The sequence below is a fragment of the Miniopterus natalensis genome, chromosome 9, assembly GCF_054644295.1.
Source record: "Miniopterus natalensis isolate mMinNat1 chromosome 9, mMinNat1.hap1, whole genome shotgun sequence".
Classification (NCBI taxonomy): domain Eukaryota; kingdom Metazoa; phylum Chordata; class Mammalia; order Chiroptera; family Miniopteridae; genus Miniopterus; species Miniopterus natalensis.
Window position 1 is genome coordinate 13,178,790 of NC_142089.1, and position 20,518 is coordinate 13,199,307.

Consider the following 20,518-nt stretch of genomic DNA (forward strand, 5'->3'; position numbering starts at 1 on the left):
TACCTCTGAGGAATGGGGAAGACGCAATGACTGAGAATCTTCCATATTACTTTCCTGGCCTGGGCCTCAACCTCTCTCCTGTTAACATAAACAGCTTCCTAACTGGTTTTCCAAAACCCACCCTTTTTGCCCACACTGCAGTCCATACAGCTGCTGGAGGGAAAGTCTTTAAAAAGTACATCAGATGACATCACCCCATACCTCCCATCCCCCTCAAGGGCTTCCCAGTACACAGAGAACAAAATTCAAATTCCCTCCCAGAGTCTTCAGAGCCCTGACAGGCAGGCCTCTGATCCCCTTTATCCCCTCTCCTTCCAGCCAATGCTGCTTATCTTATTGTAGTTCCCCATGGGCTAAGCTGTTAGCTGTCCCAGGACCTTTGCATATGTTGTTCCCCCAACTCTGGCTCTCCTTCAATCCTTGGGTCTCAGCCTCAGAGCCTTTTCTGACCTCCCAGTGTACAGTACATGTTACTGCCCGCCCTACACATATTCTCTCTTTCTCAGGCTCCACTGTTTTTCTCTCTCAAAGCTGGCCACAGTTGGCCATTACTGTTTGTCTGTTTACCAGTTCTTGTCTTGAGTTCCCCACTGGAATCTCAGCTGTGTCACTGGCAGGACTGGAACACGGTGACTCTGCTCACTCTCCAGCTGTATACCTCAGTCACCTGCCTGTGCTTACTGATGTGCAAATGGTCCCTTCAAGCTGGGCAACTTTGGGCAAGTCCCTTTACCTCTCTGAGCATCAGTTTCCTCTTCTGTAAACTAAGAATAAAATAACCCACTTCATGGATTCTTGTGAATATGAAATAAGATGAATACATAACTCTTAGGCCATGAAAAGTGCTTCATCATCATCACCGGCATTACTGTCAGGCTCTGATTATCTCAGGGAAAGACTATGTAGAGTCGTGCTGTCCAATGCAGCAGCCACTGGCTACATGTAGCTGTCGAGCACTGGAAATGTGGCTGCTCCAGATTAAGATGTGTTGCCATAGGGTGTCATGACATAGGGTGTTATGATATAGACTTATCATAAGTTATATAAATGTCTAACCACTATGCTGTACACCTGAAACAAATATAATACTGTGTGTCAACTGTAATTAAAAACAAATGTTTTTTTAAAAGATGTGCTTTGAAAATAAAATATACACTGAATTTGAAAGACTTAGTATAATGGAAAGAATATAAAATATCTAATTAACAATAATTTTATATTGATTAGATATGATATTTTGAATATACTGGGTTAAACAGAATATATTATTATTTTTTTAATATATCTTTATTGATTTCAGAGAGAGGAAAGGAGAGGGAGAGAGAGAGATAGAAACATCAATGATGAGAGAGCCATTGATCGAGCCCACAACCTGGGCATGTGCCCTGACTGGGAATCGAACCCCAATCGCCTGGATCCTAGGTCAACACTCAACCACTGAGCCAAGCCAGGCCGGGCCCCAGAATATATTATTAAAATTAATTTCCCATTATATTTCTCTTGGACAGTGTTGGCCGAGCAGGCACTTATATTACTTTGAGAACATTATAACAGATCGGATCAAACATAGAAGGTGGGCAGGATCTTTGTAGTCAGAAAAATAAATACTTACAATATTATAAAAGAAAAAGGACATTAAAAATACAGTGTCTAAGACCAAAATACTTTGAAATACGGCATAACAGTATTAATAACTTATGTACCATTCATGCCTTATGTATTTCAGAGTGCTTTCGCACCCATTGTCTCATTCGCTTTTTATAATAACCCCGTAGGGCAAGTATCATTAATTCCATTTTACAACTGAGACTCAGGAGATAACTGTCTTCCCCAAAGACAGCTCTATACATCTCCATGGACGGTAAAGTCCTCATGCTAAGCACCCAGCATAGGTTACCTCATTTAATATTTGCATTAATACTATGAACTAGATATGTATGCCCATTTTACAGATGAATGAACTGAGTCCTGAAAGGTTAAGGGACTTGCCCAGAGCCACACAGTTAGAAAGTGGCAGAGCTGAGATTTGAACTTGACTCCATTTCTTAACCATTAATTCTGCCTCCGCGACTACAAAGTGATCATAACTGGCAGAGACTACTCTTAAAAACCCCATTGTCTGATATGGAAAGATAGCAGTTTATTTTGCCTGTAAGAAACTAAAAATTAAATGAATATCTGTCTGCAGATAAAGTGGCAAGTAATAGACTCATTGCTAGAGATAAGAACACTGTCTGGGAAAGCTTACATGATAGGAGGGACTACAGCAAGCATTTTCCAGGGCAGTGGTCTTCCCACTGCTCCACACTGGCCTTGTCACCCATATTTTAATCTAGGTTCTGCAAATTCCCTATAAGAGTCTTGCATGGCCTCATGTGCCCATTGGGTACCCAACAAATGCTAACTAGTTTTAAAGTACTATTTCCCCAAGTGCCCCCTTCCTTTCTTATATTTTAGTAAACCACTCATTCAACATATATTTTGTAAGCATATGCAGTGTTCTTACATTGTATTGGTTTGGTGCAGGAGTTTCGAATTTGAGGCCTTTCGCAAAGTTTGGCAACTGGAACATGCTGGAACAGGAATTACTGAAGTCTTTCTTCGAAACAAAGCACGACGGGAGAGTGTATGCATTTGCTGCGGGATATTTAGAAATGACGGTGTCCAATCGGGCACGCTGCGAGGAGAAACCAGAGGAATCAGCATTGTCACGTCACCTGTGGCTCCAAAGGACAGACGCCAAAGAGACGGTGCCCAACAGCAGGTCTAAGAGCATTTCATAAAAGACGAAGCTCTAGCAGTAACTATAATAAACTGACCTCAGGCTTTGAGGATTCCCTCTCGGAAAACTCAAGTTCCGACCTGTTTTAACTTCTGTAAACTCAAGTTACTCATCTTATGTTTGGGACTTGGCATCAATAATTTCACCATAAACACATTTTCACCCAATCCTGTTTCAAGCCACTTACACGTGACTCATCATCAGCTGTTGGGGCATTTACATGATGGAAGCTTTAGACTTTCTTCCATCCTAGGCTTTCTTTCTACTCAGAAGGAAACAGCACATCTTATTTCCAAGGTTAAATGATCTGAATAACAAGTTGGCCTCTTATGTCTTCTAGGTACAAGGCTCCATAATTACTGATTTCATAAAACCCTACAGTAATTTTGCTGTTTCAACAGAACCAATTCTGTTTCTTCCAGAAAGCCACAATAAACTACTTTTAGTTCAAAAAACAAACAGAATCAATGTTTGCCAAAGGAAAAGGGTCAAAAGCCACAGAAACGAGGTGATAACATCACTTTACCCTGGGACAGTATGGCAAGTATTAGAGTCTGATAAAACCAGGTATTTCTCATTGTTTTATGGTTAAGAGCTTGGGAACATTGCCCTGGGTTTCCTCAGCTTGAGAAGGGTCAATAACTACCCAGCACAGAAAGGGGGGAGGCTGTGGGAAGGCGCCAGTGCCTCCCCCAAGTCCTCACTCTATATTTGGAGGCAATGCTCTCAACATCTGGTTTATGGGCCACCACAGTGCATGGGTGGATGTGCCGCCAGGAGCAGGAGGGTTCTTGTCCAGAATCTCAGCTGTTCGGAATCTATGCTGGTTTGAGTCCTACCTCTGCCTTCTCCAGACTGTGTGGACTCATTGATGTTCCCAGAAGTAAGGCCGCCCCAGCCTTGTACTCACTCTGCCTTTGCATTTGGGGCAATGGCTAACTGAGCGGTTTTCATGGGTCGTTGTGTCTAATCCTCATGGCAGCCCTGGGTAGCAGATATGACAGTTATCCTCACACGCGAGGAAACTGAACTTCCTCAGCTAGTCAAGTGGTGGAACCAACCTTCTTCCCCCGGCAACCTGCCTCCACGATGTGACATGGATCAGATTTCCAGTATGAAGAGGAATGGGTCCAGGACAGGATGAGCGGCTGACAAAGGACTATGGGGGGCTCTAGTTCAAGACGAATACTACCCTGTATCTCCTCTGCCCCGTGGTCTAGGCGCACCTTTGCTCTTTCTTTTGACTTCCATGGAAGAAGGGTGATGAGGTCAAACCTTCCTCGGTGGTGCCATTTGAGCCACTAGACAGAGTGGGCAAACATGTTTTTCTAAAGCACCATTTCCCAATGTGTGTTCCTTGGAGTGCCAGCTCTCTAAGATAAGGTGGTGTTGGTGGTGGCGGCAGTTGGGGGAGAGCTTCAGAGGCAAATTACATTTGAGAAGTCTCATACCATGGTCCCATTGTGAGGATTCATAATATACTTTGGCACAGTAAATGCTCTGAGACCGTCTGCAATAAAGAAACCTGCGTAGGCTTTCTCAAATTTACTGGGTCATAGAACCTTTTTGGCCTAGAAAACCTACTCACATACATTTTGGGGGAAATTGTACTAAAAATCTCCAATCAGAAGCACCGTTTCGTGAAGCACTGTAATAGAATTTGTCTCAGTGTACAGCTGACGTAACACTCACTCACCACCCTCCCTACCCCCTTGGCTTTCTTTTAATTGCCTGGCCTGTGGTCAATCTGGCCACACACTGCATTTATGAACCTCTCTCCAGCACATACTGACTTTTCCAGATCCACTCCTGACACCATGCAAATGTAGAAAGGCCATCAAAGTCTCCTTCCACCTGCCTCATTTGCCTCCCTTGTCTGTCCTGTGAATAATTGGGGAACAAAGACTCGGGATGCATTAATGAAGCTTATATAATTTGGACTTAGAGAGATGACAGGTCCTCTCAAAAGGTTGGGTGTAGCTGTTCCAATAGTCATCAGGAAGTTTCTCAAGTTTATAGACCCACAGAGTTTTTTGGTCAGCCTCGCCCACAGTCACCCTCCTCCTGGTCACGCCAGTGTAAGGCACGGTTGTCTCTGATGAGGGCTACTTTTAACTCCCTCGGCGTCTTCAGATCCAGAAGTGGAGGAGGTGCTAAAAGTGAAAGTCACTAACAGAGGGTGTAAGGATGAAATTCACATCCAGCTCAGAAAGGAACCAAGTAAGATGTGGGGAACCTCCTGACAGATCTCCATCAACCACTTAGGCCCCTGCCCAAGGATACAGAAACTTAAGTGCTTATAAGCACAAATATAAATTCTCACATCCATCAAGGAGGGGAGAGGAAGCCTGAACAACTCATTGTCTGCCTTGTTTTGGGCTTGGCCTGAAATTTTTAAAGACCCAAGAGGCCTGATTTGATTCTGTAATACTCAGGTCTTCACTTGGGCCCAGTCCCCTCTGGACAGCGCAGGCTCGTCCTGGGGGAAGTTACTGCACGTAGAGCCTGGCAGGGAATCGACTGCGTGGTGTGCTCTGATTCAGCCCCTTCTTTGGCACCAAGTAGAAATGGGCAGTGCCACTATTTGGAAAAAAGTTCACGGAGACAAAACCTAGGTGTTGCAGGAAGGGTTGTTTGTGACTCAGGTGGTAACAATCATAACATTTAGCATGTTTACAAGGCTCTGCAGTTTCAAAGCGTTTTTCACTCATTGCAGGGTTAACATGCTCAGAGCCTCCAGGGAGTCTCCACTTCATGAGGCAACTGGAACACAGGAGGGTAATGTGCTTGAGGTCACATCGGGAATCCACAGCTGAGTCAGGATTAGGTCTTAAGTCTTGTCACCTGTGCCAGGACATTGTAAGACAAGGCGCTTCTTTCGCTGATTGTCTTTGAGTCTACTCCCAGGGCTTGGGGCAGAAAACAAGGTAGAGGTGCGGTTGCTCGGTGAATTCACGGGGGCATGTGCAGCCTCAGCTTCTTTGCTACTGGGGAGACGGCTCCAGAGTCGGTTCTCTCCTTGAGGATACAACTCTGCCAAACCCGAATTCCAATAAGCGGCCGCATTCAGTGTGCCTTAAATGGTTTCTTTGTGTGATGTTTTTTTAAAAAAACAGAAATCAATTCCAATGTTAGGCATCATAATACATTTTTGCAAGAGATTATTACAACTTTTAAAGGGACAGATGGCATATGTGTTTTGTTAATGCTGGAGTTTGGGTTTGCTTTCTGTTTTACTTTTTTGTACCTCAGCCAGTCTTACCCTAGTTTGACCCTTTGCCCTTGCTAAAACTATTTTTTTCTTGTCAATTTATAAATATTCAAATAAAAACTGTCTTCACCCAAGCCTGGTTAGGGACATTGACACTTCAGATACAGGGAGTCCCCCCAAAAATGTGTACACACTTTGAGTAATTATTAATTCCAATGGGTTAAATCTGAAAAGAAAGCAGCAGGAGTTGAGCTATCAGCTGTTAAAGTGTGTACACATTTTGGGGGGACACCCTGTGTACTTGACTGTCAGAGCCCTCCACAAAGATAAAGAGCCACATCTTACAAAGAAGAGAAAGAGGGAGATCGCTAAATTCCAGGCCTGCTGCCTGCTCTCTTTTGATCCCATCAGATTTCTCAATAATTTGAAGAACCCAATCAGACCCTAAGCAGTGTAAAACAGCATATTGGGGCGAGATGTCTAATAATAACTTTTTCCTGGCATGCCTAAAACTCTCAGGAAGACATTTGCTTAGTCTACTCCATGATGACAAAATTGGTTTGGGGTGACCAGGTTCTGAATATTCCTCTAGCTTCTCCTTCCACTTTGGGAACGTGTAGCGACGGGGGGGAAAGGTTAAAGGCACAGGCTCCAATTTACCTACATGAACTTTGAGGAGACGGTTTCTCTCCTAATTAGAACCACGGACCTTTGGAGAGAAGGGACCAGATGTCCAATATGTGATTATGCAACGAAGGGAGGAAATGGCTGGTCAGTTAGCGCCCACACTCAAGAGAAGGGGTTCTCACCGTGGAGGGAAAAGCACACGTCCCTTTCTTAGATAACGAGACACTGTTGGACACTGGAGACTGGTGAATGACGTTGTAGAACCCAGGGCCTGGGATGTCATCCTGCAAGGGAAGAGCACCTGGCGTTATCAGGATACATTCAGTCCCACTGCGCTTTTCCACCAGCTTCACATCCATTAACGCTAAGCCTCACCATGATCCGCCGGGGCAGGTGCCACCGCCGCTTCCCGGATGTCTGCGTGGCTCTGCCATCTCCTAACTTGCCCAGTCGGTCACCGAGTGGGGGGCTAGAACCCCGACGCGGGCCTGGGACCCCCAAAGCCCTTGCTCTCCCTGCTCACTCTGTGCCGTTCCGCACTCCGGAAGAATGCTGCTGTTTGTCACGCCATTGGAGAAATGGGCATAAAATGGGAAATTAAGTGTGGCTGATATTCAGGCCAGTGCACATCGGTTGGGTAAGCCAAGCCCACGGGGAGGGCAGGGTGACCGATTTCAAGTTCACCACACCCCACCTGACTCAGCTTCTTCCTCAGCCTTTCAGGGGAGAAATCCGGGAGTGTTTCTGTTTATAAAGCAAAATGAAACAAAAACAACCTTCATCCCAAACGGGACCGTTTCTAAAACGAGGCGGGCGCACGGGGCTCAGGGGCTAGACGATGCAGGTGTGTTAGAGGGGAGTAAACAAAAGTTTGACTCTGCTGCAGCCGCTAATTGGACTTTCGTCTCCTTTCCCATGCTAGTTACCAGGGGAGGTAAATGTTGACAGAAGTTGGCCAAGCAAGAAGCATGAAATGATAAGGATGCACCTCTGTCTCTGTTTACTGGGTGCCTTCTTGGTGCCAGGAGCTTTGCCAGTGCGGAAGGGATCACTGCCCTCATTGAAGAGAGACAGAGGCATGCAGAGGATAATTTCCTACGGCCCCGATGCCCTGAGAGGCAGCACCTGAATTCAGCACAGAGAGCATGGTGTACACAAGTCCATTTTAAGGAAAGTGAGGCCAGAGACACTGGGTCCACAGCTATTAAGTGACGAGTCCAGAGCTTGCTCTCTCCAACCTCTGCCACCCAGGCTCACCCTGTCTCCACCATCTCTACTACCTTCCTTGGGGCAGAAAGCTTAAGGTGTCATCAGGGCCAGTGAGGACTTTCCATTCTGGCCCAAGAAGTGCGTGATTATGGTTTAATATAACAGACAGGTCATCGGTGCTATTAACAGGCTCTTCTGTGCTGGATTTTAAACACAGGGAATCCTTTGAGCCTTACGGGGGGCGGGGGGGCAGGGGAGCCGATTCCTGCTTTGTAGATGAGGGTGATCTCTGGTGGACAGGGAGGAGCTGACTGCCAAGGGGAGTGAGGCCGGCCATGAAAGGTGCAGCCCAACCAGCTGCACGAGCACCACAGGCCAAGGGCAGGAGAACCCTGGCATGTGGGTTGCAGATTCGAGGCGCTGCAGGGAAATAGGGAAGAGTTTTTTCTAGGGGGTGTACACAGGCCCAGCATTTATTTATTGAGTGGTTACTGTGTTCTGAGTACTTTACATACACAAACTCATTTAATCCCCATTTGAAAGATGAGAAGACAGGGCCCAGGTCACAGAGCCAGTAACTGTCAGAGCCAGAATTTGAACCCAGGCAGTGTGAGTATAGAGTCTACTTTTCACCAGTAAATGTGTAAGATAAAAGAAAAAAGTTCCATTGGGTTATGAATCAGGAATTGTTGTTGTCAATGCTGCTACTAGTTAGGTGACCTTGAGCCAGGTAGCTCTCTAGACCTAAATTTCCTCATTTGTAAATCAAAGATGTTAGACTAAATGTCTTTGGGTGCCTTTTAGCTTTCAGTCTCTAAACAAGGGAAAGCTCAAATAGGAAATGCAACTGTGACTCTTCTAGGTTTAAAGAGTGACTAGCAGTCCAGCCAGTGTGGCTCAGCAGTTGAGCATCAACCTATGATCCAGGAGATCGCAGTTCGATTCCTGGTCGGGGCTCATGCCTGGGTTTCGGGCTTGATCCCCAGTGGGGGGCGTGCAGGAGGCAGCCGATCAATGACTCTCTCATCATTGATGTTTATCTCTCTCTCTCTCCCCCTCTCCCTACCTCTCTCTGAAATCCATTAAGATAATATTAAAAATATACATAAATTAATTAAATTAAATTTTAAAAGAGTGACTAGCGAAGATGCACATTTCTACCCAGCCTATTGTCACACTCTCAACATGGCCATCAGCTCGCATGAATTTCCTGGGCACCTGTATGTGTCTGAGGAGCTGAGGTTGCCAGATAAAATACAAGACCTGCAAGGCTGCCCAATTAAATCTGAATTTCAGATAAACAACCAAAAGCTATTTCAGTGTAAGTATGCCCCATGCACTAGTTGAGACATAATTATATTAAAATAGTTTTTATTTATCTGAAATTCTAAAATTAACTAGGAATCCTATACTTTTATTTGCTAAATCTGGCAACCCTACTGGACCTTAATCACATTTTAATTCTGCCATGTCGCAAACTGGTTTGAGTCCAGGCCAAATAAGAAGAGGAGTGTCCCTCATAGCCTGGAAGGGAAAGTGCGGCCTGTTTGCTCTTAATGAATGTCCAAGATGAGTCCTCCAGGCAGCAAGTATGCTGGCACTGGCCAGTGGCAGCCTGTGAGGGCGACTGTTAACAATTCAGGAATGAGAGTGTTTACACCAAAGAAATCAGCAAATGCTACATACATTAGAGCTTTTCTTGGTGGAGGGGAGAGCTGGTTTACCAGCACACCCCTTGCTACCTTCAGGTGACACCCATGTAGGCGTCTAAGCTACTCGAAGGGAAATCTCCAGCTGCAGAGAATTAAAGCCCTCTCCTGTAACTGCAAGAGGTGGTGGGTGGCTCTCTGGCAGGTCAATAAAAATGCAGACCTTTCACCTCGGGGATATCAGTTCATGCAACTAACGTTGCGTAACTTGGACGAGTTGAGGTATCTCAGAACACAACCTGCAAAGCAAGAGTTCAACTTGCCACTGGTGTGAGCTTAGCCGCCCCTGAGTTTCTTGGCCACGACTACCCCCGAGGGGGGAAAAAACAAATAAGCAAATAAAAGTGGGTGTGGGGAGAGAAGGGATGAGCTCTGCTGCCTGCCTGTTGAGCGTTCTGCTGAAAGCCCAGCACCAGGTGTTATTCTTGTTGTCTCCTGGGCCTGCCCCCCAGGGTGCCCATTGAACCAGTCGGTGTGTGTAGAGAGGTTACAGCAGTGCCTGTGTGTGTAGCCACTGTCATCATTATCACTACTCTGTGCATTGCCCACAACAGTCTCAATGGAGCCAGGACCTCCCCTTAAGCTTTACAGACCTTCAGAGTGGCACTGAGCAAGAAGGGATGCTGGGCTGATGTGCTCCCGTCCCCCACCAAATACACATCTGGCTGACGTTTGATTGAAATGTGATTTGAGGGCTCATTGGAAGGATTAAAGTCCCAAACAGGCAGCCTCTGCATGTGCCAAGGGTGGGACACAGACCTACATTCACTTGACCTTGGGACAGGTTTAGAGAGGGAGGAGAGGAGGGGAAGAGACGGGGCAGGGCACTTAGCTCCTCGCCACAGAGATCTCCAGAGGTTAGGATAGGGCTTAATGTCCCACAGCCTGGAGCCCGGGACACCTGCACACAGCCTGGATTTTCTAGTCCTGATTTCATAGATTCTGTCCAATTAATACTTTCAGGCTTGTCAAATCCACGTTTGTCCAACTGTTTCTTGGCTGGAAAAATGTGGTCTCTGTTGGATCGCTGGCTAAAGACCACGCTAGAGCTGCTTTTTGACTCGTCAAAGAGGTTCACCTTGCTTTGCTGCTTCTCAGGATTGAACAAGATGAATGAAAACCAGGAGTTTGCTAACGGCAAGCGGTACATAACAGGAAGAGGGCATGCCCGAGGTGGAAACAGAGCCCTGTCCTATGGCCAATCCATTGGCAAAACCACACATGAATCTGGGGTCCCTGGGGGAGCAATTTCCCTTCACAAATGCCTCTAGTCTTAGGGTCTCAAACAATATGTCCAGCCACTGAAGCCCCTCCAGTTCACACTCTCTACAACTCTGAGAACTGCCCCTTATAAGATGCCCTTCCTCCTTTCTCTCCAGCCACCCCCCTTCCTGCCCTCCCCCCCTTACACTTAGGCGTAGCATCAAAGTTGTCACACCTTTGATCTCAGGAGAAAAGGGAGAGGCATTGAGAGAGTGCAAGCACTCCAAACAATACCACTTTTTTGTTCAGAATGGGGGAGGTTGTCAGAAACGAAATGTCCCTGGGAGCCTGAAGGGGAGCACCCAGGAAAACTAGGGTGACTTTCCCTGAAGAGAGTGTTTCTTAGTCACCCAGGTGAAGAGTAAGTGTGGGGAAAGGAAGGGCAGCTGGGATAACTGGCCACCCCAGCAGATGGAAACGGGGCCCAGGTGTCTGCCCATTGCTGGTCTGGCCAAGTTGGAAACACAGTCAGACAGGAGAAGTTAAGGCACATTTTCATGGTCTGTGTTAAATCGGCCATCTCTACGAGTGTCATGCTCCTCTTTTCCAGAGCCCTTCACTTCCTTAAATCTGGTATCAGCCTACCAGCAGTTCCCTGAAATCCCAAGTGGGATACGGACAAAAGTTCAATTCCACAGACTTATATTGAAACCTGCTGTGGGCCAGGGCCTGAGATAAGGTTCGAGGTCACAGGCACAACCAGCACGCAGCTCAGCAGTCCCGGGAGTGGGACAAAGGAGACACAGCCAAACACTGCAGCTTGGATGGGATGTGTCCCTGTGACTGAATGAGATATGCAGAGACTAGAATGCAGGTCATTCATTCAGTCCACTTTTGAGGGGCTTTGGGAAAGAACAGCCATTGTTGCTCTCCAAGGAGCTCCCAGGCAGGTAGAGATAAGATGTGCACACCCATTACCATCAGGCCCAGCAGAGGGAGGTCAGGGACATTAGACTGGCCCTGGGAGTGCAGAGGTGGGTGTGCCTGCCTGTACCCAGGGGAGACGCAGGGATACAGTGTCTGGAAACCAGGAGCTGCTGCCTGGGTGCTTCCTCACTCTGCCTGACCCTGGCTGCACAAGTTACTTCACCCTCTCTTTGTGTCTCGGGGTCATTATCTGAAGAGTAGGAATAATGATGGGATTTAGCTCACAGGCAATTATGGGAATTAAGTGAATTAATGAATGCAAAGATCTTCCAGGGGTGCCTGGCATGCTGGCAGTGCCAGCCAGTGCCTGCAATTTCCAGGAATGCGTCCTGCAGACCCTTGGGAAGGGTGCTGGTGACTGACATGGAGAAGTCAGGCTCCTAGACCAGGAAGGTCAGGCAGACCCTGCTGTGTGGTCCAGACAAGCAACTGAGCGCACATTTGGGATAATTTCCCTTTGTACATGGTCTGTGCCAACTGAGCTTCTTTTCACTGAAATATCCCTGACATGTAAAATCCCCCCGGTCCAGTGCCTTCTCAAGTTAGTAAGTGAACAGTGTTAACTTTGTACAGTTTCACCACAAATTAAACACTGGCCTGCTTACCATTGAGAGGGTAGATTTACTGTCAGGCTATGTATGAAATTAACATGTAGTGTTAAACTGTGCCCATCCAGAGGATATGGTGCCCATGCCCTACCACTGTTCATTTATTTGAGCCTGGAGGGGTCAATCAGGTTTAGAAACATAGAGCAGTAATCCCTGGAAAGGGCCTATGCATTTTTACAACCTTATTTTTAAGATGAGGAAACGGGGATACAAAGGCATCAAGTGGGTGTCCTTCATGTTACACCGCTTGGGAAACAATAACCACAGTGCAGGGTAAAACTGGGACAGAAGAGGGGAGGTGGGGGAAGAAAGTGCCCATTGGGCTACTGGGCTACGCTCTGTCTCAGACCAGGCATGTCTCTTCATGTGTGAGAGTCACCAGAACATCTGTAAACAACTGTAAAATGTTCGGGGAAGCAGACTTCATTTCTAGCAGCCAGAACTGCCCGTCCAGAGATGGAGCTCCGTGAAGGATTCCTCGTACCCAGCAGTCAGATTCTTATGAGGGATGGGAGCTGGGCAGCAAGGCCTTGGCGTTTCCTACAAAGTTACGCTGATAAGGTAAGTGCACGTTTCAAAGGGCCCCAGTGTCAGATGTGCTAAGTGGGTCACAGAATTAATTTGAGGCCACATCCAAGTTATGAGATCAGGCTTAGGGTGTGTGCGAGTAGTGTTTGAAGAAGGGTGGTGAGACACTGAGTTTTCAAATCTGTTTTTAATTCCTGTTGCCTCACTAAATTACTGGGTGATGCTACATGAGATCCTTAACTTCTCAATGCCCATTTCCCTCAGGAAAAATTTGAACAATGAGCATGGAACAAGACCTTTTTTCTTTCCTGTTTTTATAGCTTGAAGAACCTAATAAAATTATAGAACCCAAATTTTATGTTTCCGATGAGAAAACTGAAGCCCAGAAAAGTCCAGCGACTAAAGGCACACAAGCCAGTAACAGAGCAGGACATAGGAAACCTGGTTTAGGGAGTCCTTGCCCTTCCCACAAAATTCCATACTTATTTACCAAATGCTTTCAAACACTTAGGTGAAAGTTTTCACATTGTCAGACCAATGCAGCCACATTTGAAAAGTACGAATCGAATTTCTGAGCTATTTCTCTCTATATTTGATGTTGCCTATAGCTTTGGCTGGCTGTCACCTTGGTTCCTTCAGCAGAAAATTTTCTGAAAGCCAAGAGTAATTTAAGATGCTGACTTTAAAAGCCAGCCCACTCCATTTCTGTCTTTGTCTTCAGCACTAGGTCACGCAGAATGGAGCCTTGCCCGCATTACTTGGCGTCTTCCTCTATCTTGAGCTTAGTCTGTTTTGCTAAGTCCTTTACAGAAACATACTCTCTGACTTTCATAGATCACATTTATGGCTTTGCAGGCCACAAAGGGAGGTATGGTGCAGTGTGTGGAAAGAGCATGAGGCTGCGGAATGAGCTAGACCTAGGTTTGAGGTCTAATTCTTTCAACATTGATTCAGCAAATATTTACGTAGGGCCTCTTATGTGCCAAACCCTGCATTGTGTGACCTTGGGCGGGTCATTGAACTTCTCTAAGCCTCGGTTTCCTCTTCTGGTAAAATAATAAACCCTTCCCTTTAGCATTGTTCTGAGGATTAGAGATGTGGTCTAAAAATGATTTCACCCATAGTAGGGATCAGTGAATGGAGGCTGCTATTATTTTTATTGGAGGCTGGACTGCAAATATCCTACAGATGGATAATATATTATCACTAAGTTTACAAATGGGAAACCAGACAAAAAAGAGACAGATGGACAGGTAAAACAGAGAAACTAGAGAGAGACGAGAGAAAGCTCCTAAGCAAATATCTTATTTATCATCTTTGGGGAAAACCTCCAAGAAATTAAATGTGTGTGTGTGTGTGTGTGTGTGTGTGTGTGAGTGTGTCTCACACACACTATATTCTTTATTATTTGCTTTCTTAGAATCCTAAAATACCAGAAGTGGAAGGAACCTAAATGTTTTCTAGTTCAGCATTCTTGTTTACAAAGAAGGAACAGGCAAGGGGCAAAGGAGCTGGCCAGGGCCCCTCGGCTCCTTCCTGACCCACGTGCATGCATCTGGGACCTGGATCTCATTCCCGCTCCACCGTCTTGGCAAGGTGGTAAAATGAAAAGCATTTTTAGAATGCAGCAAAAGGTAACCGAGATGATGATTACTCCAAAAGAATGTTATTCTAAAAGTCTCAGTTAAACGAATGAGGGGATAAAGATTTTAAAAGACACACAAAACGTTTGCGAGTTGTTTGCGCCCCCTGCTGGTGAGAGAGGAGAAGGTGAGGCCCCTGAGCCTTGAGCAGTTGAAATCCCCAGGGAGGTGAGGAGCCTTCAGGAGCCAAGCAGAACCTTTCCAGATCAAAGAGGAAAAGAGACACAGATAGTTGGGGGAGTTAGTGAGAATGGAGAACATACAGGAACAGTAATAACACATTGTTAAAAGAAGTCTAAAAAGGAGGGGGCCCTCATCACAAAGGTCATTCAAAATTTATTGGACTCTTAATTTCCCTTTTATGTTATTTGAAGAAAGCCTTGTTATTTCTTTTCATGTTATAAGGAGTGAGGCTGGGGGAGAAAGAGGAAAAGATTTTTACCTTTTACTTATATCCCTGGGAGTTTTTTAATGTTCTATTTCTATAATAATTTAAAAAATACGTTTCTTATAAAAAAATTTTTTTGATTCAGTGTAGCACCATCTGGACATGCTGTTTTCCCCTTGATTTAATAACTTTCTAGCTCACTCTTTCTTTTAAAAAAAGCTCTTAAATTTTTTTACTTACAATATTATTTTGCATTGGTTTCAGGTGTACAGCATAGTGGTTAGACAATCATATACTTTACAAAGTGCCCCCCCGCCCTGGGTATTCCCATAGCCCACCTGGCACCGTACATAATTATCGCAATGTTATTGACTATATTCCCTATGCTGAACTTTACATCCCTGGGACTATTTTGTAACCGCCAATTGTACTTCTTAATCCCTTCATCACCTCTTTCACCCAGTCCCCCAACCCCCTGCCCTCTGGTCACCACCAGTTGGCTGTCTCTGTCTTTAAGACTATTTCAGGTCATTTTTACAATCCAGAGCACAGTTGGAGAGGCTGCTGTGGCTCCTTGGATAACACTGCCCTCTACTGGCTGCTTGGTTAACACCGCCCTCTACTGGTCACAGGGACAGACGCACCAGCCAGACTTACCTGCCTGTCCATGAGGCTAAAAATCCAGAAAAAAAAGTAAAGCATCTCTAAGACAATGTCGTTACCTTTTTATGATAAAATCTCTTGGCTTGACTGTTAAATCCTTTTTTTTCTGATTCTGAAAATTTCGCAGACTGATATTTATAAGGAATGCTGGATTGTGTTGGATATGCAGCGGTAAAACCTAAACAACAAAAATAAAACAAAATGTAGCACCGAACAAAGAACTAGCAAATGCAGAAAACACAGAGCTGTATAGTAACATTTCATCTGAAATGGAATAGGAGAGAACCTTGCCTTTTGACAAGAGATAAACACAAAGCTGGATTTTTAAAAAACTATTCCCCGCTTTATTTTCTTTCCCTCTTGGTGATTTATTGGGATTTCCCCCTCTAGCTCTAAAAACTAGTGAGACTTGGTAACACAATGGAACTGAACTGTCCCAGGGAAGGGGGAGGATCTGACAGGGAAGGTGGACACAAAGCCAACTGGACACAAAACCATCACTCATCTACAGCCCAGAGTCATACATCAGCAAAGCGCCATAAAGATCCAGAGAGGCAGGGAAATCCCAGAGTGGGGCTTTCACTTTTCAGGGAAAATCATCATTTATAGGAAATCAAGTTAAATTTTTATACATCTGAGTTGTGATGTATAAATGATATATGAAATCTCCCTTTTCCCTCCTTCCACTCCCCGCATGTGGGAGAATGGCAACAGTATTGATTCCTCAGGCAGCATCTGTCTGCACACCCGCTGATTACAGCCCCTGGATGTGTGTGTGGCATCATCAGTCTTGGCATCCAAGCCAAATTTGGTGGGGACGGGGGTCCATTCTGACTGCCACATGTCCACTGCAGTGAGCCAAGTGTTATCTCAATAGCGGTGTCCTCACCCACAGAGGGAAAATGTGTGCCATAGTGGAAAAGCACAACCAAGAGAAGGAAGAAGGGATGTGTTAGGGAGGGGGCGAGGCTAACACATGACAACTGTCTTTAAGGCCCATTTCTTAGTCTCCAAATTTTTGAGAAAAAAACCCTGTTTTTCAGAGAGGAAAGCCCAATTGCCAACAGGGGCCCCTTCAAGAGGTACTATTACCAACAAGCTTTACAGATGGGGAAACTGAGGCTTAGGATTAGGTTGCTCATGTAAATCTCACAGCAACACTTAATAGTGCAACATCTGAGGTTCAAACACAGTTTGTCTGATGAGCTCAGGCTCTTAAACTCTAAGCTGTGCTCCCTCTTCCTCAGCCTGGCTCATAAAGACTCAATAAACAAATGAATGAAATGATGGGGAGGGGGGCATTCTAGCCGAATTTTCCTGGGTTGATTTTGCCGATGGCAGATTTCTTCTTTTCCTACCATCTCCCCTCCCTCCCCATTTAAATAGGTAGATGGTTATGTATTTTTTCTTTAAGGGAGCTAGGCAGCAAATCAGAAAACAGTAGATGCAAGGCTTCCTAGCTTTGTTTCTAAAAGCCCAAGTCAGTAGAATAACAGAGTTTGCAGAGAAGGCAGTAAAGAAAGGGGGGTTATTTTTTTTTAAAGGGGAGGACATTCCCCTGAAGGAAGGAAAGGTTTGTCCTTGACTAAAAAGGAGATGAAACACTTTGGCTTCTGGCTGTGGTGGAATGGCATGTATCAAAGAAACACTCTATGCGAACCACCTAAAAATGGGATTTTTATAAAGCACTCTGGATAACACCTTAAACTTCCAACCAAAATGGGCCTGGATTTGCCCTCCTAACTGAAAAAAAAAAAAAAAAAAGTTAACAATGGACAAAAAATATGAAACAATGATGTTCAAGACACTGGACATCAAGCAACAAAGGCTAGGGATCCCTGGAGATGGGAAACATTTAGGATTTGCAATAAGACTGCCCCTAGCTTACGGCTTACTGGAGAAGTTTCCAGGCCACAGCACAGGAAGAAGGAACACAGGTAGAGCCTGGCGGTCTTCCTGAGTTGAGGAAATGGATCTGAGGGCCCAGGAAGGTCAGATGGCTAGACTTCACGGGACGCAGAACCAGAAAAGAGTGACACAGAGAGAGAGCTCCGGGGATGTGCATGGTTCCCCCTTGAGCTGTGTCCTGAGTATTGGTCATCACATACATAGGAGAAAACTACCCAAGGCTGGGGAGAGAATCAACTGAAAGAATTAGGGTGGATAATACCTGAAGTGCATACTGGGCCAGCAATAGTTCTTGTTCCCACAAGTCAGAATGGAAAACCTCATAATTCATAGGACCTAGAGTAGTGTATGCAGAAGGGTTTTGCCTCAGAAACAGGGTGAAATTATCCTTAGGGTAAATGCTGCTCTGGTTCCAAAGAAAAAACGCTCAAAAGTGAGACTTCAAAAGATCAAACTGTTTCCAAGTAACTTAAGGACACCTCAGAACAAAGCACAAGAACTGATAGGACTACAAAAAAATAGAGACCCAGTTCAAATACCTGGCATCCAATGGAAACGTCATGGGCATGCAAAGAAGGAAGAAGAGACAATTTATAACAAGGAGAAATAACCAAAACCAACTCAAGGGATACAGATGAGAATGACAAGAGTATTATAATCGCTATAATAACCGTATTTGATAAGTTCAAGAAGCTAGAGAAAAGCTTAACATATATTAAGTAGGGGCATGGAATATATAAAAATGATCCAAATCAAACTTCTATAGATGAAAACTGAGACATCTGAGATTTAAAAATACACCAGATGAGACTAACAGTAGCCTAGACACTGCAGGGTTGGTGGGGGGAGGGGGTGAAGACTAGTAAACTTGAAGATATAGAAATAGAAACTATCCAAAATAAAACACAGAGAGAAAGGATTAAAAAATATAGAGCATCAGTGAGCTACGTGACAACTTCCAGGAGGCTAATATACACACAATTAGGCTCTCCAAAGAAGAGATGTGGGGAAAGGGGAAAAATTAAAAATTAAAAATTTTCAAATTGGTTAAAAACTATAGGCCCCAGATCCAAGAAAGTAAATGAACTTCAAGCACATGAAACAAGAATGAAACCATATCCGTGGCACATAAAATAATCCAATTTTTAAGTGATAAAGAGAAAAATCTTAAAATCAGGCAGACACACACACACACACACACACACACACACACACACAAAAAGACATGTTATATACAAAGGGAACAAACAGAGACAGCAGACTACCATTGGAAATAATATGTTTAAGGTAAGAGAAGAAAAAAACAACTGTCACCCTAGAATCCTGTACCCAGTAAAATACCTTTCAAAAACAAAAGCAAAAACTTCTAAATATACACGAAAGCTGAAAGAGCTGATCACCAGCAAACTGGAACGATAAGAAATGTGAAAGGACGTCCTTGAGGCAGAAGATAAATGACACCAGTTGGAAATCTGTATCTACATGAAGGAATAGAGAGCTCTGGAAATAGTAAATGTGTGGGTAAATATAAAATATAGAATTGTGAATATAAATGGATACCTTTAGACATAAATATAAAATTTAAGTCCTCCCCACAAAGACATCTGTTATTAAATTCACTAGACCTCTCTGTACTTGGTTGACAATTCTGGAATACTTTTTGCGAGCCTGTTGGTCTTTTCGTGCAGAGTTGTCCATCTTAGTAAAGTTCTGTGATGTGTTTCATTTGTTTGATGAAAAACTCTACTACATGTTCTTCCAAGCACCTGAAACAGCAAAATACAGCATTTGTAGGGATCATTTCACATTTTTTAAAATTATGTTGATTGAATTCTGTTCTCTCTGCAAGATAGACTAAGAAATCCTGTGGGTAGAGGCTGAGATTTACCAGAATCTAGGACCTCAAGTCACAAGCACGTTGCTCTCACTGCCTGTAGCAGGAACTTTGTGAGTGTTCATAGTTGATGTTGCTTCCAGAGCTGTCAAAGGCTTGAATTTTATAAATGTATCTTCACTGAGAAAACTCACATACGATACGTTATTCAGCAGTTCTACATGTACAATTCTAAATTTTGGCAAATGTTTACAATTGTGTTGAATGCCACTGCAATAAAGATATAAATATATCCAGCAGCCCAAAACATTTTCTGTATTTCTTTGCAGTCAACATCCTCCCAACCCTGGCATCTGTCAACCGCCGCTCTTTCTGTCACAATAGTTGCCTTTTCTAGAATATCATATATATGTAATCATACAGTATGTACTGTTTTGTACCTGTCTTTTTTCACTTCGTGCAATGCTTTTGAGATTCTCCTGTGTTGTCACATGTATCAGTAGTTTGTTCCAGTTGCTACACATCCTCACTAACACTTGTCTGGTAAATCTGATTAATTTTAGTCATTCTAGTGGTTCTATGGTGATATCTCATTGTCATTTTCATTTGTACATTTTCATGTGCTTATTTGCAATTTGTTTACCTTCTTTGGTAAAGTATCTTTCTGTTCAAATCTTCTGCCCTTTTTTAAACAATTGAGAAACCTTATCATGGAGTTGTTAAAGTTTTTAATATATTCTGGATACAAGCCCTTTATCATATATATGTTTTGGAAATATTCTCTTCCAGTCTGAGGCTTGTCTTTTCATTTTGTTAATATTTGAGGCTGTCTTGAATTTTCACAGAATGCTAGGGTTCCCTAGAACTCAGTTTGAAAATTCTTGAGGCAGTTCATGGTTAGGTAGTTCTCACTGGTAGAAAGTCCCTGTCTGTATCAAAGCTGATCCCTCTCTCCCTCCCTTTGCCTCTCTCTCTCTCTCTCTCTCTCTCTCTCTCTCTCTCTCTCTCTCTCTCTATCTCTATCTCTATCTCTATCTCTATCTCTATCTCTCTTCACTCTCTCTAAAAAGCAATGGGGGAAAAAAGTATCCTCAGGTGAGGATTTAAAATAATAAAATATAAAGTAAATAATAAAATAAAATAAAATGCACACCACAGCCTGTAGTCTTTTGTTAAGCTTGTTTGTTATATACATATGTGTGCTGCATTTCTGACCCT

At 44.2% G+C, this 20,518-nt stretch overlaps 1 protein-coding gene across 1 annotated transcript in view; it reads right to left on the reverse strand.

The window, feature by feature from the left end:
- The window catches only part of STPG1 (sperm tail PG-rich repeat containing 1), a 35,617-nt gene extending 15,450 nt beyond the window's left edge, over positions 1-20,167 (reverse strand). The window contains exons 1-4 of the mRNA XM_016216224.2: positions 19,092-20,167; positions 15,618-15,736; positions 6,803-6,904; positions 2,507-2,677 (exon numbers count right to left, since the gene is read on the reverse strand). Of these exons, the coding sequence (XP_016071710.2) occupies positions 2,507-2,677; positions 6,803-6,904; positions 15,618-15,736; positions 19,092-19,164 (465 nt within the window). The 5' untranslated portion in view covers positions 19,165-20,167. The remainder of the gene's footprint in view (positions 1-2,506; positions 2,678-6,802; positions 6,905-15,617; positions 15,737-19,091) is intronic.
- Between the last annotated feature and the right edge of the window lie 351 nt (positions 20,168-20,518).